Raw genomic sequence first — 17,129 nt, forward strand, 5'->3', positions numbered from 1 at the left:
CAGCCAAACTCCTTAAAATAAAATGTTTACTTCAAATATCTCTGAAGAAGTACATATTCCAATAATTTAACAATTTGCATGTTTACAGTGCTCTGATGTCAGTTAATGGTTACTGACATATATGGAATATATTTCTCTCATAGTTTTTTATATCAATGTTACATTTAATGGTAATTTTAAAACAAATTAGATTAAAAAGTCATCTAAAAAGTACATTACCTAAAACAAGTAACCTAGATTACGTTACGAACTACAATTTTCATCATGTAATCTGTAATCAGTTATAATTTAAAAGCAATCTGCACTGCACATGTGTATTTAAGAAAGTAAACTTGACCTACTGACCTTCGTGCAGGAAGGTGAGGTCTTTCTTGACCACAGGAAACAGCGGGATGATGGGAGGCTGTACGCTCTGGCTGCTCAGGAGGTTGCGGTATTTGGCCATGTTGCGCGACGGGTCAAAGATGTCCTGAAGGTCACGGAAGAGTTTCTCATACTTACTGGGTAGTTTCTCCCACGTGCTCCTCAATCGAGCTACTGGAGCCAGATTAAGACCACTGAAGAGCACATAAAAACACAGCACATGAACATCACTGCACTGACGTTCACACACCCCTTACAGAATCTGCCAGATGATTAACCATTTGCAAAATAAGAGAGATTAATGCTGCATTTCATGTTCTGATGAAGCTGCACAACTACTGCAAAACACTTTTGAACATGATCATTTGTGTAAATTGTCAATTATGAATTATTTTGTCTTGTGGATAATTTAGAAATATCTATTAGAGGGCTATACAGTGCGACCATTTCAGTTGCAATTGCGACTGAAAATTACTGCATGCAAATAAATATTTGGGCACACCAGTGCAAGTGACCCGATCTAGGGGGTGCTAAAGGGTGCACCCTCAGCTGAAACTAATAATTTTTTTTGCGAAACAGATTTTGCAAACTCTTCAGTCCAGTGTGTATGTGTTTGCACTCTGGAAAGCCATCAAAGGTTTCTATTTACAACATGCTTTGCGGTACTGAGCAATGAAGTCAATCACAGACATATCTGTTGATTTCTTGAATACAGTGGCAACCAGAGGTGTTTAAGTTAAGTCGGGCACACACTACAGGATTTTTAGCCCGATTTAGCCCTGATTTTTCCCTCCTGAGAATCGGAGGAAAAACCTTGTTGAGAACCTCGATCCTCGCAGATTATCTGGTAATGTGAGGCTTTCACAGATCGAATCTTATACCTCCCGATCTGCTCGCACACAAATCGGGGCTACCCAAATCATATCAAACATGTTTGATATTTAGGAATTAAATCGGGATGATGACGGCTATATGATTACGTCAGTACTTTCACAATAGCCAATGCGCGACCACAAAACAGCTGCTGTACAAGTCCATTGGATAGTGGAGATGGAAAAACAGCTTGTGTAAGTTTTGCAATAACAGACTGAATAATGTGTCGAAAACGTAGGCAGAATTTTGTTAAGAGCTAAATTCTGTGCAACTTGTTAAAGAGAGTGACATGACATATGGCCAAGTATGGTGACCCATACTCAGAATTTGTGCTCTGCATTTAACCCATCCAACGTGCACACACACAGCAGTGAACACACACACAGCAGTGAACACACACACACCGTGAACACACACCCGGAGCAGTGGGCAGCCATTTATGCTGCGGCGCCCGGGGAGCAGTTGGGGGTTCGGTGCCTTGCTCAAGGGCACCTCAGTCGTGGTATTGAGGGTGGAGAGAGCGCTGGACATTCACTCCCCCCACCTACAATCCCTGCCGGCCCAAGACTCGAACCCGCAACCTTTGCATTACGAGTCCGACTCTCTAACCATTAGGCCACAACTTCCCCAAATCTCCTCTCATTATAATCCTCTCATTATAACAAACCAAGTGTAGGCACGATGTAAATACGAGATTAATTGTGCAGTGTAGAGCATCACTGATTATCACAGAAGTTTGTGAGACTCACCTAATAATGGCAAACATGGAGTTGAAATTCTTGCACTCGCGGCAGTGCAAGGCGATCTTGATAAAGTGCTTGATGGTCTTCATGCGTTTGAGTGCGTTGGGCTCACGCAGGATCTCAGTAGCCACCCAGAAGGTCTCCTGGTTGATGACATCCTCAAACTGCTTCAGGTGGCTGCTGCTTCCACCACCGGGGTCCAGCTTAAACAGGTCATCCACATACTCGGTGGACTCGATGTTACGGAACAGGCCAAAGTCTCTCATGGAGAGCTGGGCAGCCACCTCCACGGTGCTGAGCTGCAGGAGACTGATCTGACTCTCCCTCAAGAGCTCCTGAGCGTCTTCATCAGAGCAAAGCGTTTCTGTCTCCATGTTGTTCTTCAGGTAGTACCTGAGTAAACACATGAATGACAGGATCACTTTATAGGGTTGGGTATCGTTTGGTTTTTTTTATGATACCAGTGCCAAATCGCTACTTTTTAAACAGTACAAATGCCTAAACTATGCCTGAACCGATACTTAAATAGATTTATTTATTTTTTTTACCCAAAATAGGATGGATTGGCCATTAGCGCGTTAAACACATTTAATGACCGTTTCATTCATACTGGACACCAGAGGGCGCTCTCGCGCAGAAACTCCACATATGTGTCACAGAACTAATGACGTTCCAGGAAATCCCAAATATGGGCAAAGGCATTGCTATCCTTGTAACTGAGTAAACAGAAGATATAACCGTTTTGACTGATAAAACAAAGACAATAATCACTTGACTGCGACAATGTAGTTTATCTGTGTTATTCAAGCCATCTCTGTTTTTTTTCATAATAATGAAGTATATTTATAATCCACTGCTAATCAACATAGATTTTTTACAGTATAGAACATTTTCGGCCTCATTCTGTGACAAGAAGCCACATCAGATCACAAAAGGAAGCATTTGACTGATGTTGTGGAGTAGTAGTAGTAGTAATACCATATATTATAAGGTTCTCTTTTGTTGGACAACAGGTTTAGAAACGCTTCTCATTGCAAGTCATTACAAGGGAAGTTTAGCTTTAGGCATTTTAATTTAAGCGTGTTTGGCTTAGCGGTAGGCTACCTGCTGCCGTCAGATTAAGTGTTATTACTGCATTCACGTGCTCCTCAGATGCTCTCATTTCCCGAGTTGTACTTTTAAGTCGGAATGTGAAAGCAACATGGACACTCGCGTTACTACAAAGATTTGTTGGATTTGTATTTTTAGAGCTTTCCGACTAGCGTTCACATGCATTTTCTCAGTCGGGAAATTATGCTAGTGATGATGCTTCTTACGTCTGTTTCGGAGAACCAGAGGATAAATATTTCAGTCGATCGTTCAGACATTTAATTGGCACCGAAATCTGCATTATGATTCGGTTCTAGTACATACCGGTTACGTAGGTACCCAACCATATTACTATATAGGGTGTCTTTTTGGTCAACAGCTTTGGTCACGTCCACTAACGTTTAATCACACAGCGTACATCACATGTCCCTTTTGTGGCTGAGGTGCTGGTTCTGCTATGGTTCCCGCTTACCTGCCGTTGAGCTGGATGCGGTCCGCTAGTTTTGAGAGCTGGTCGGGCAGTCGGCGCTGTTTGATGACTCCTTCAAGACTAACGGAAACCTCACACAGCGAGTAGGTCTCTGAAGCGGCGATGAGGCCGAACTCGCTGACCACATGCGAGACGACATCTTTGGCTGTGGTGTCTTTACTGATGATGATATAGCAGCTCTGCTGGTCGGCCTTGAACACGCGGATCACCTGATCTGGAATGTCTGTTTGTGTCAAGAGGAAAGAGATGGGAGTTAAACACAACACAGGTGAAGATGTACACATATTCATAGTAGGGCCTACACCTCAGGTGAAATGAAACGAGAGGTCAATGGCTTAATGACAAGATGTTTGGCTCAGATCTGTTCAAGCCGTTGGCTTCCACACTATTTGAAGATGAAGTCTTATCAGTTTGGAACACAATCCATCACACTGATGCATTTTCACATGCTTTTGGACATAAAGTAAAGCATTTCATGCCACAAACCCATGATCGCGTGCCAATGAGTTCAAAACGTGTACGTAGGATGTACTTACAGTAGAAACCAGCCACTTCGAGGAGCCAAGAAACACACAAAGAGTAAAGACAGAGTTGAGAGAGAGAGAGAGAGAGAGAGAGAGAGATGACACATGACACTCCAGAACACATGATCCACCAGTGGACACATCACAACTAATCTAGAGATGGCCTCCGCGTTATGAACACCTCTCGTATCGAACATCACGCTGCATATAAAAGGGATAGTTCAACCAAAAGAGAAAATGACCAGAAAAGGAGAAAAATTAATTTAAAATTAAAAATTTTAAAAAATGCACACACACTCGTCCATGGAAATCAGCATCAAGCTTTTTTAAAAAAGATGCAAAAGTATCACAGAATGATCCTATATGACACGTATCTGTGTACTTTCTTCACTTTGTCTAATATTTCTAGACAGGAACCGATGAGTTGACCGATGAACACTATAACGACGAGCACAACAGATTTATTTACCTGAGAGAAGAAAGCACATGGATTGTATTTCATGTCACATTTTTATTAATCTTGATTTTTCACAGTTGTACACAGAGACCAAAGTCAGGATATTTGTTAAATATGTTAAATTTCAGTTTGTTTTTCACCAAACCCAATCGTATACCCGCAGAACACTTGGAATATACAGCATGGGTCGCATGGGACTGTTCTGTGATATTTTTGCATATTTTTAAAAAAGCTTGATGCTGATCACCATATACTGCCATTATATAGACAAGCGTGTGCAGGACAATTAAAAAAAAATCTCCTTTTGTGGTCTGAAAAAGAAAGAAGGGCATACAGCATCAAAACAACACAAGGGTGAGTAAATTATGAAAATAATGATTTTCATTTTTGGCTGAACTATCCCTTTAACTTCAGCTGGTTTCCACATTCCTGTGCAGAGGATCTGAAACCGGCCGCAAGCTTTCATTTGAACATTTACAGGAATCCTTCCCAGCATCCTCATATATTCAAACTATATCTCTATTTGCATGCATAAGGTTTTCAGAGCTTAAAATAAGGAGCAAACAGCATCAGATGCACACATGTACAGCAGAAACCTCCATTGTGAAAAAAGCACACTTTGGCATAACTAAAATGAGCACTCAATATGGAAATAATATACTTTAAAAGTGCGAACTGAGTGTAATGAACTAATTGTATGAAATGTACAATTATTAAATGAAAATGTATTACAGTTAAATGTTTTATTAAATGCAATTAGATGAACTTGAACTTGTTGATCAACTTACGTAGGACTAAATAGTAGGACAATCTGTGAATTCTGAGCAAATATTGTGTTAAATCAAGCTTTGTTTAACTTCAGCGCCTGCACCATATGATGACATATGTCTATGGTCATTATATCAGCTGTGGGTGGCTGAACTCGTGATCCGATGGTGTGTAAATCTTACCTGAAGGGTTGGAAAAGTCCAGAGCGCTGGCGGCAGGCTGAAGCAGGTCAGGGCTGCTGGACGACAGGCTGGCTGGGATGGGCATTATGGCCACGCTGTGCCGGCACTGCTTAGTGCCCACTATACTGTCGTCCTGAGACTGAGACATGCCACTGTCACTGCAGACACAGAGAGAGATGGATTTCATCCAGCACAAACACTTACACTGCATGTTAATAAACACACACACACACACACACACAGAAGAGAGTTTCACCTTAGGGTTTCTGCAGGTTTCACAAAGGTGAATTTAAGAGCTTTCTTAGACCAAGTAAAGAAATTTCAAGGAATAAAAGAAATCGAACACCGTACATCAGTATCTAAATGTCAATGTCTTTTATTAGCATTGAAAATTCCACATCCAACAGATCTCCGTTACTTTTTAATTCACTGCACAAAATAAAACATATGGCTCGAATAGCTCTGCTCCAAACCACTAGAATATGGAAAACAACTTTTACTGTACCTTCTGATCACACTACAAAAAAAGAAACTGATTCCTCATTATTTTTGTCTTGTTTTCCAGTGCAAATATCTGAGCATTCCTAAATTAAGATACATTTACTTGAGAAGCAAAATGACACAAATCTTGCTTTCTGTGAAATTGACCAAAATTAAATGAGTTTATGATTAAAACTAAAACAAATATCTGCCAACTGGCTCAGAAAAATCTACTTAATTCACAGGGAAAACATTTCATACCCCAATGACAGGTATTTGTTCTTGTTTTAAGCATAAACTCGCTTAATTTAAATCTTCGCTTAATTTCTTAGAAAACAAGACTTTTATATGTTCAATTTACATCTCAAGTAAATGTGCCTTGATTTAAGAAAGTTTAGATATTTGTATTGGAAAACGAGACAAAAATACTGAGGAAGTTATGCATGTTTTGCAGTGCGTGTTCCTGTCCGTGGTAGAGCATTGTGTTAACAGTGCAAAAGGTCATGGGTTCAATTCCCAGTTCCACACATACTGATAAAAAAAAAAAACGTATAGCCTGAATGCACTGTATGTCGCTTTGGATAAAAGCGTCCACTAAAAAAGTTATTCAAAAAAATGCATGAAACATTTAATTAAAAAGCATAATTATGAGATAAATTGACAGTCAAAATTTAGATAAAAAGTCACGAGATAAGTCGAAATTTAAATATACTATATCTTAATAATGAGATACAAATAAAAATTACGAGATAAATAATCTAGATAAGACACTAAGTCATAATAATTATGAGATATAAGTCTGAAGTAGATAAAAAGTCATGAGATAAAAGACGAAATTATGATATTGTCGTAATTACAAGATAAAGTAAAAGTTCTGAGATAAAAAGAAAATTTATAATTATGAAATAAGTCATAATGACACCAGTCAATTCAACTTTTCATGTCATATGCTCTATATTAGATGGGCTGCAGCGTGAACAGATTGTATTTGTGACTTTTTATATTTAAGACTTTCTGCTCTAATTGAAGACCTTTTTAGGCCTTTATTTGTGGAAGGGTGAATTGAGACTTTTTAAGACCTGCAGAAACCCTGCACATGGACATTTAGGCCGTTTTCACACTTGATTGACTGAACGGGATGAGCCAGACTGAATGTGGATTAACTACTGGTTAACATTATCCAGGAACCCTTAAGTGATGTCAAAGGAAAAGTAAAGATGCTTTAGAGAAAGTCTTGGAGTAACATCACTGATGAATTTTTGTGCTGTTTACACACGCATTCATCTGCTGCAGACATATTGCAATGGATACGAAGAATGCGAGCTGCTCGCCGATGGCCATGAGAAATGCTGCAAAGACAAAGCAAACTGTGATGCCAGAAGCCTCAGTGTGAAAGCGCTCTAAACAGACACAAACACAGAATGAACACACACACAATCCATGAATGAGACACGAGGCTGAGATGAGCAAATGCAGCAAAAGAAGGGCAAGAACACGTGACGTCTCAGACGAGAGGAAACTGTCTCATGGGCAAACTCGGTGCCAATCAGACGATGACCTTTACACAGACAGGCTAATTAACATGCTGCTGTCTCACTCTCGGAGGAGAGAGAAAAGACAGACGATCAGCTCTGAGAGGACAGCAATGCCACTCCATCCATCACATCATCCTCATCAACACATCTGATGCTGCAGGAAACACCAATACAAGTGCCCAAAGAACACCCCAAACTGCTGTAGATACAAAGCACATCACTCAGACACACATGTACGCAAGCCCATTCCCACCACAAGAAAACAACATGCTTTACTAATCTTGAGATTAAAAAGACAGAATTATGAGATAAAATTTAAATTGACATGCCATGTCATAATTATAAGATAAAAAAAATCATATTTATGAGATGAATTGACATTTTAAGTCAAAATTATGAGATAAAAAGTCATGAGATAAGTCATACTGTATCTTAATTATGAGAACAAAAGGTAAAAAATTATGAGATAAGACAAAATTTTGACATTTTAAGTCATAATTACAAGTCATGACATACCATACTAAATCAAAATTATGAGATAAGAAGTCATGAGATAAGTTGTGAGAAAAAGGTAAACAATTCAGAGATAAGACAAAATTTTGACATTTAAATCACAATTATGAGAAACGTCAAGTTATGACATGCTATGTCATTATTATAAGTTAAAAAGAATAATTATAAGATAATTTGACATACTAAGTAAAACATTATGAGATAAGGTCACAAGATAAAGTAAAAAATTGGCATATCTTAATTATGAGATAAAAAGTAAAGTTACGACACTAAGTCATAATTATGAGATAAAGTCTTAAATAGATAGTTAAAAAGACATGAGATAAAAGTCAAAATCATGATATTGTTATAATGATAAGATAAAGTAAAAATTCTGAGATAAAAAGACAAAATGTTGACATTCCAAGTCATAATTATGAGATATAAAGTCATGATGACACCAGTCAATTGAAGTTTTCATGTTATATGGCTCTATATTAGACAGGCTGCCATGTACATTTTGTGTGAAAATATGGTATTTGTGTTTTATTTTTAAAAAATGAAACACTACTGTCATATATATATATATTGTCTTTCAAAAATTCAAGCACTTTTCCAAGTACCTCTTCATAAATATGGCTGTTTCCAGCACTTAATTTCAAAAAGTCAAATTCAAGTACTTTAAGCACCTTGAACAAACCCGGTTTCAATATTGGGGATTTTTTTTTCTTACATGGCAGAAATGGGCTTCCATACACATGGGTACCACACACACACACACACACAGATGGAGATTTATCGGACCCTGAATAGGACCTACAGAAAGTGTATGCGAGTACAATCATACATACTACACAGAATAATACCAGAGCATTACGCTAGTATGCACTGCCAGGTCCTGTGACAAACAGCGCTCGTGATTTCACAGAAACAGGAAGCGAAAAGAATGACAACTACACAGGAACTGTGACACTACACTGTTCATTTGCATAAGGAAAACATGTTGACCAATGACGGACAACACCTAACCAGGCACGACATGATACAAGCACTCTCTCTTCCTCATCAATTACAGCTTTAGTCAACACGTTGCTCGTTTTGCGGCATATGATGTCTGTTATGTTGTGCTGGGTGGCTCCGGTCAAAAATCCCTGTAACTGTATATTAAATGTCATGCTCTGATTGGAAATGTTGTGCCTGGTTAGGATGTGATGCAACTCTTTATGAACACACAGGAAAAGTGTCAGTGAAATGTGTTGTGAACATGCACAATAAGACACTTGGTATGAGGATGAAACAACACGAAACACAATGTTCACGCAAACAATCTCTTCTGGCAGAGGTTGTGCTGCACTACTCCCAACATTATTATGACTTCATGATTTTTTCATAAGAGAGAGAGAGTGTCGAGCAGGTGTTTCTTACCCAAACAGTCCCCTGCGCAGTGAAGCAGCCATAAAAACAGAAGACACGTGATGTCAACTAGTACAAGCATCAAGTACTCAGGTGAACCACAAACACACACTCACACACACCTACCGGGCTCACCTTAACCCCACCATCCAAAAATAAAACACATACTGTGCATGAACGACATGAAGCATGTTTTAGGACATTTAGATCATCTGAGTCATTGCACCATGTTCTAACTAGACACATGCAATAAAAGAAATCTACTTGGAAACGGTTTCTATTTCTGCGATATTGTGGCTGGAACGAGAACATACAAACACACAGGTGTGTCCAATGACAGCGATGATCTCAGCTACTGATTATGTGCTTTGTGTAATTCTATTTTATCTACTTGTTTTCTTTTTATTTATTAAAAAAACTTGACCCTCTAACACTTGCACTCTCTATTTCTATTCTATTTACTTGTTTTATTTTATATTTATAAAAAAAGCCTTGACACTCCTAACACTAGCGTTCTCTTTTTCTATTCTATATCTACTTGTTTTTTTATTTATTATTATAAAAAAATACCTTCACCTTCTAACACTAGCTCAACTAACTATTAAAAAAAACCGTGCTAGGTTTACTGTGTTAGACTAACTAAGCTTTAAGGCCCGTTCACACCAAGAACGATAACTATAAAGATAACTATATTAGCGTCCACACCAGCGGATATGTTTATGATTGTCTGTCAATATTTTTATCATTCATCAGCTGGAAAAAAATCATTCTGAAAGTGATTCCAACGATATCGTTTCTCTGTGCCTTTATCGCTATAGTTGTGGTGTGGACTCTGCTATTCTTTAATATTGAGAATGATTTTTTACAACTATATCTTTATCGTTATCTTTATTGTTATTGTTCCTGGTGTGAACGGGCCTTTAAACTTTTCACAGCACTTACACATTATTGCTCTTTTGTTGGTTTGATTGCTTCTATTCTCATTTTTAAGTGGCTTTGGATAAAAGTGTCTGCTAAATTATGTTAAATAGGTTTTAGTTATTATTATTTGTATTATTTTAATACCCATACAGAAAACAACAATAGATATTTTAGCTTAGGTCTTGAAAATGAAAGGAAACAAGAACTTTCAAACTGTGTACAAACACGTGGACTTTATGACTAGGATTGTATGTATTTTGAGATGGTATGTACTTTCATGTTAAATGGTTTAATTTGATTATTTTATGACAGTTGAGCACATTTTCAGGGAGTCCAGCTCAAACACACCTGCCTGAAGTTTTCTAAATAAATGAATTATAACATCTGGATTAGGGCTGTCAAAAAAAATTCGCATTTCAAATATTCGTCGAATTTAAAATATAAATCCACATTCGAATGCAAAAACTTTTAAGTATGTGTCAGGCAGCCTTATCTGTGGCACACAAGATGTGATGACGATGTAGGTGTCATTGCATTTTAATGCTTTTTTCAGTCCATCCAGTTGAACCCACTGGATGTGGCACTGCTACGTTGTTCATTCAAAATATTGCGGAAAAAGAGAACATCAATGCAGAGAAGATGTTGTTTAAGTCAAAACTGAAACCAAGCCGTTCACACGAAAGCATATTATCACATTTTCTAGACGGACATCTGTCACTGTTACACTCGCACAAGAGAGCTGCATGTTTAGAAAGCCATGTAAAATTAATGTAAGTTCAACTTTTAAACAACATGTCTCGAGACTTTATGGCAGTTTTTCCCACATGTTTTTAAATTAAAAAGTGGAAAGTATTTGTGATTGGTTTTCAGTCCTTTGTATTAAACTATACATACATACACGATGCTGTTTTGTTTCTAATTGTTTAAGCAACTTAATAAATTATATATGATTTTAAACATTATGCACTTTTTTCAAAGGTAGTCGTGTTATTTTATTGCTTTGAAGACACATGCATTAGTAATATTTTGTGCCCTCTTGTGGCCTCAGGAGAGAAGCCAAAACCTTTTTTTCCCCCCTAACTGAAATTATGCCTTTTAAAGTCGAATATAATTCGAATATTGATCATATTTAAGTACAAAATTCAAATTTAGTTTTTCAGCCATTTTGACAGCCCTAATCTGGCTTCATTACAGCAGTGAAAAATGTGCTTACCTGTCATAAAAATAATGGCACAACTCTTTAATTCTCCTAAAACACTGATTTACTTTATGTAGAATGATTGTGGGATGAAATATGAGTAAAACATGTTTTCATGAGCTCCAGTGGTGACCGGTGCATCTGCTTCCTCCATCCTCTGTTCAGTTGTGGAGCCACCAAACTGATGGATGGATGGAGGTCTGTGAGAATGTCATGCAGTGAGAATGTCATGCAGTGAAACAGAGACACTAAGAGCAGTAGCTCACATTCTCAGTGTGGCGGCCGACAGATGCCAGTCGTGATGCTGATGGAGGAATCGTGTATCTCCATGAACATGTTGCTCGATAAGCAGCGAATGGAGGCTCATGAGAGGACATGAACTCGACTAGACTTTCAACCATCATCCACTCAAGAACAGTCTTTACCTGAAGGGTTTCGGGGGCAGGATGCTGAATCTGGTCTTCTCCAACATCTTACGGATCTTGTTGCGTCCTCCAGTCACTGTGTTGGCCTTCATCTTCTTGCGGCTCTTGCTGTCCGAGGGAAACTCCAAGTCACCGGGCAGATCCGGGATGGAGAAGCGGTTGCTCTTCCTCTCCTGAATCTTAGGGATGTGAGGACCACCGTTCTTCTTCTCGTTCCTCACACGGCTCTGAAGCTCTTTGAAAACTGCGACAAAGTCAAAAAATTTGTTACACTTCAGTTTGTAACTATTAACTATGACTTTTGCCTCGATAAACTCTTAATTTGCTGTTTATTAATAGTTAGTAAGGTAGTTGTTAGGTATGGGATGGATTAAGGGATTAAAAAAATGCTCATGCAGAATAAAACATTAATGTGCTTTATAAGTACTAATAAGCCAATATGCTAGTATAATAATAAGCAACTATTTAACAGTGAGAATTGGTCCCTCAAGTAGTGTTACCACATATATTTGTGTACAGCTTTTCGGTTTTGTAGCAGCTTCACAGAAAGTCGTACTTTTATGTCTATAATGCGTTTGTGCTTTATCAGAACGAGTTTTAGTGCTAGGTGATTTGACGATATTTAACGATGATACGAGTGATCCGCCGGGTTTATCTATATTGTATTTATAATGTTGTCTAGCACATACAGTATATCAGTAATTTGGACACATTTGAGCATTCCAAGACAATTAAGAGATTTAAATGTTGGTTGGCTTTGTTCTAATAAAGTGCCCCTTTTTTACTTTTTTGGATGTTACCCTTCAGATATTTACCATTCTGTCTGTGAATGTAAAAGGTCTGCATGGTTTCAGAGATCAAAGTGCACAACAAATGGAGTTATTGTCTTCCAAAATAAAGAATCGATTCTGAACTGCCTGAAACGAGTCGTTAGTGATTGTGTCATTGTCATGTCTAGAAGACTCGTGTTTTCTTTGCTGCAAAAGCAAAACCACTTTGCAGGATGAAGGATGAGGATGTGAAGAGTCAGTGGTTAAACTCTTTTTTACATTGATCCTTGAACGGACTGTTTCAGGCACTGTGAGAACAAAGGTGATGCTGCAATGCATATTATGAGAAAATTAAAGTGTTGTTTAACCTTGGGTGCATGTAAGCCTAATGTAGGAGACCTCCGAATCAAAATTAGGAACATTTAAGATACCATAATAGAGGCACAGATTTAAATGTTGGTCTGAATTTTTGTGGTGCACAAAAATTCAGTTTTTTTTTTGCATTGAATTAAATGAGCAGCTCAGATGGAAACAGCCACTTATCTGCCAAACTAGATGATGTCATGGTGCTTCCACAAAATGACTAAAAGAATCCTATCCACTGGCAACTTGTCATTTTCTCAAATTCAAGAAACTGCGTCGCAGATCAGATCAACACCTCATAACACCTGTCAGCCAATCAGCAAGAAGCGGTAGTGTGATAAAAGAACGATCTGTATGTTCTGTGACATACCGAAGATGTTGGTCTTCACAGTAAGAGAGAGGTGTGTGTTGTTCTTCAAGATATCCATGGCTTTGGAGTACGAGATGTTCTCAAAGTTCTGCCCATTGATCTCCATGATCTGAGGACAGACGAGACGCAATGTGTTCATGCTGAAATATTTATAATATGGTAAGAGTTGTTCAGTGCAGAGCGCGTTCCTGTAATCTGTACCTGATCTCCACGCTTGAGCCCAGCTTCTGCCGCTTTACTGGCCTCCTCCACAGTCTCGATGAAGATGCTGAAGCCCCGCTCGCTGCCGCCCTGAACCGTGAAGAACAGCGGAGACTCTCGGGACGGCTTCTGCAGAGTGATCTGACGACACTTGGCTTTAGCAGCACACGCAATGTTCAGCAGACGCAGATGACCCTTCATTTTCTGCGACACAATTCAATTAAAAGCATATTTAAGAAATAAATCCACTCCTATTTATTCATGATAATGTACATAAATTCATTATCTGTAAATATTCTGATACTGATATAGCTGCCTGAGAGGCGTTTTGAAGATGAATGAAATATCATGTGTTGACTAAAATACTAAAATTAAAGTACTTGATTATAATTTTAACTGCAGTGTTTTTCGATATTACATTTAATGTTAAGGTTTTAAATGTACTAAATTGCAACTTAATCATTACAAATGCATAATTACAAATATATTTAAATGACATTACAGATTATTTAATAACACAGCTTGTCAGTACATTCAGTAGTACCCTTTAACCATATTTCAAAAACAATAGAAATAATTATGAAATTACATATAACAAAGATGTACTGAAGTCCTACTTAAGTGGGTCAAAAAGTAAGTATATTAAAAGTATTTAATATAAATGCAGTATATAAACTATAATACATTTTCATTTAACCGTTTAACTAAAGTGACATTCATTCTTTTAAAGTATATCAGAGTGCTCTTTTTTTTTTTTTTAAGTATGCTACTTCTTTTTCACAAGGATTTCCAGGCCTAGAGATCACTATATGTGACCCTGGAGCACAAAACCAGTCTTAAGTCGCTGGGGTATATTTGTAGCAATAGCCAAAAATACACTATATGGGTCAAAATTATAGATTTTTCTTTTATGCCAAAAATCATTAGGATATTAAGTAAAGATCATGTTCCATGAAGATATTTGGCAAATTTCCTACTGTAAATATATAAAAACCTAATTTTTGATTAGTAATATACATTGCCAAGAACTTTATTTGGACAAATGTAAAGGTGATTTTCTCAATATTTACATTTTCGAAAACACAAGATCCAGGGGGCGTGGTTGGATCTAGATCCAACTCCTCCCACCTTACATATACATAAACCTACCCGTCTCCACCCCCTGATCCCTAAACCCCCCCATCTCCTCCCCCTAGATGTGGATCCAACCCCGCCCCCTGGATCTTTGTCCTGCAGTGAGGGGCTACTGAAATATTGTCAGATCCTAAGCTTATTTATTCAGCTTTCAGATGATGTATAAATCTCAATTTCGAAAAATTGACCCTTATGACTGGTTGTGTGGGGTCCAGGGTCACATTTTAGAAATGCCTGATATTTCCATGTTTTTCTTGACCGTAGGAACCCTGTTTTATTGAATCAGTCTGGTTTTGTCTGATGTCGACACTCACCGAAGAGTCCAGTAACTTCTCAAAGTCCTCCAGGAACTGAGTCATGACCGGATCGCCTTCAAAGTCGTTAAAATGATTGTTTACCCACAACAACACGATTCTCGTCACCTGCAAGATCCCAAAATATGTCAAGACATGCATTCCATTATTTACCACAAAAACAACACCGTAAGAAACCGAAAGACCAATGCACACACATACTGACCGTGTCTCTGAGACTGTCCACTTTGAACCATTCCAGAAGTTTCTTGCCCACTTCCATGGGGCTGGACAGGAAGGTGCGGTACGTCAGGAGGAAGTCCTCGATGTAAGTGGGATCCACCACTGACGGCTCCTCCACCAGGTGCATGATCAGACGCTCAGGAGTGCCCTGACACAAACAACACAAGGGCACATGATAGAGAGCATGCTTGCAGATAGAAACATTTCTATGCAGTTGCTAGGGCACTGCTAGGTAGTTGCTAGGGTCTGTTACAGTGCTGGGTTGATTTCTTACAAATTGTAGTTTGTTACTGATGAAAATTGTAGTTAGTAACGTAATCTAGGTTACTCATTTTAGGGAATGTATTCTGACTGCTTTTTAGATTACTTTTTTATCTAACTTGTTTTAAACTTACTATTAAATGTAACATTGATATAAAAAAGCAAAGAGAGAGAAAATATATTTATGATCAACATCATAAAATGCATTAAACATTACATTACACCGGGGTTTCCCAAACTGGTTTAATGTAAGAACTGCTGAGGGTTTGTGAGTTGATAAAAAAAACTAACAATTAATTAAATCATAGAAATATAAAATAAAAATAATAACACTTGAACACTACTGTTATATTTGTTTACCTGCATACCAATGTGACCATTAACCGACATCAGAGAACTGAAAACATGCAAATTGTTAAATTACTGGAATATTAACTTCCTCAGAGATATTTCAATTTGGCTGAAAAAAAGTTTGGGAATTCCTGCATTACATGAAGAAACATTAATAAACATGAAAACAGCAATGGCATTACACGCCCAAAGTCTTCCAGGTCTGATATATTTTAGTCCAGATTCCAGAATCAACAGGTACTGAAGGTCACTGGATATGATGATGAGTCATTGTGTTTCACAGCTATACGTCACCAGTGTTTTTAACATTTGTGAGTATAATTCAAGATAAATGGCATATCACACAGTAGAAGTTTTACAAAGGAAAATTTAAGAGAATGTAATCCATAAAAAAACTGATTATGAGCATTTTAAAATGTAATATACTCTATTTAAGAGTACTTAATTTTTTTAAATCAGATTACGTAATCCAGATTAGATGTAATCAGATACAACACAGCACATCACTAAGAGCAGCGGATCTCCAGAGGATCAGAAACCGACAGCAGCCGGCCTGAAACTGAACGCCTCTGCTCTGAGAGCTCTGCCACCACAGATCTGACGGTGACGGAGAGCACTGCTTCATACGAGACAAATGGGAAAAGCTCAGGCTGCAAAGTCCAGTCTAGTTTAACTCGCACAGAAACCCAAGCCACCACAGGTCAACAGGGTAACATTTTAAAACTAACAGACTTCACCATACTTCCCCAGTTAATTAATCACAGTATATTAAGACTTTACATTTTGTATTACAAGTTTTTCGAAATGTCATGTTTAAATATGTAAAGGAGACTTTATCTAATTAAATTATGTATGCACTAATATACATACATTTTGAACATTGTATAAAAATTTGAACATTGTATAAAAGCCAGGTCCAAAGTTCTTGCTTGATTTTGTTGACATATTAATGGTTTTTGCAGAGAGGATTTTGGATTAATCTATTTATCACTCCATAAATCAGAAAATACTGTCAACAGACAGAAAAAAATAAATCCTCATCATGTTTTTAGGAATAAAATGTTATATACATCAGGTGAAGGATATATGAACAAACCCTTCTATAAAAAAAACCCTTCTGAATAGAGATAGGAATAAAACGGTAAAGTTTGTTGTATGCAAGTGCTGCTGAAGTGGAGAAATAGCTCACG

At 37.8% G+C, this 17,129-nt stretch overlaps 1 protein-coding gene across 4 annotated transcripts in view; it reads right to left on the minus strand.

The window, feature by feature from the left end:
- Positions 1 to 17,129, minus strand: part of LOC306856220 (rap guanine nucleotide exchange factor 6-like) — a 94,797-nt gene that overhangs the window by 15,256 nt on the left and 62,412 nt on the right. For all 4 annotated transcript variants that reach the window (XM_079395360.1, XM_079395359.1, XM_079395358.1 and 1 more), the window contains 9 exons: positions 15,311 to 15,475; positions 15,106 to 15,213; positions 13,658 to 13,861; positions 13,457 to 13,565; positions 11,954 to 12,197; positions 5,490 to 5,647; positions 3,541 to 3,781; positions 1,986 to 2,372; positions 346 to 557 (listed from right to left, as the gene is read on the minus strand). In XM_079395360.1, coding sequence (XP_079251486.1) covers positions 346 to 557; positions 1,986 to 2,372; positions 3,541 to 3,781; positions 5,490 to 5,647; positions 11,954 to 12,197; positions 13,457 to 13,565; positions 13,658 to 13,861; positions 15,106 to 15,213; positions 15,311 to 15,475 — 1,828 coding nt within the window. The remainder of the gene's footprint in view (positions 1 to 345; positions 558 to 1,985; positions 2,373 to 3,540; positions 3,782 to 5,489; positions 5,648 to 11,953; positions 12,198 to 13,456; positions 13,566 to 13,657; positions 13,862 to 15,105; positions 15,214 to 15,310; positions 15,476 to 17,129) is intronic.

Source organism: Barbus barbus, assembly GCF_936440315.1.
Source record: "Barbus barbus genome assembly, chromosome: 36".
In the NCBI taxonomy this organism is placed as follows: Eukaryota; Metazoa; Chordata; class Actinopteri; order Cypriniformes; family Cyprinidae; genus Barbus; species Barbus barbus.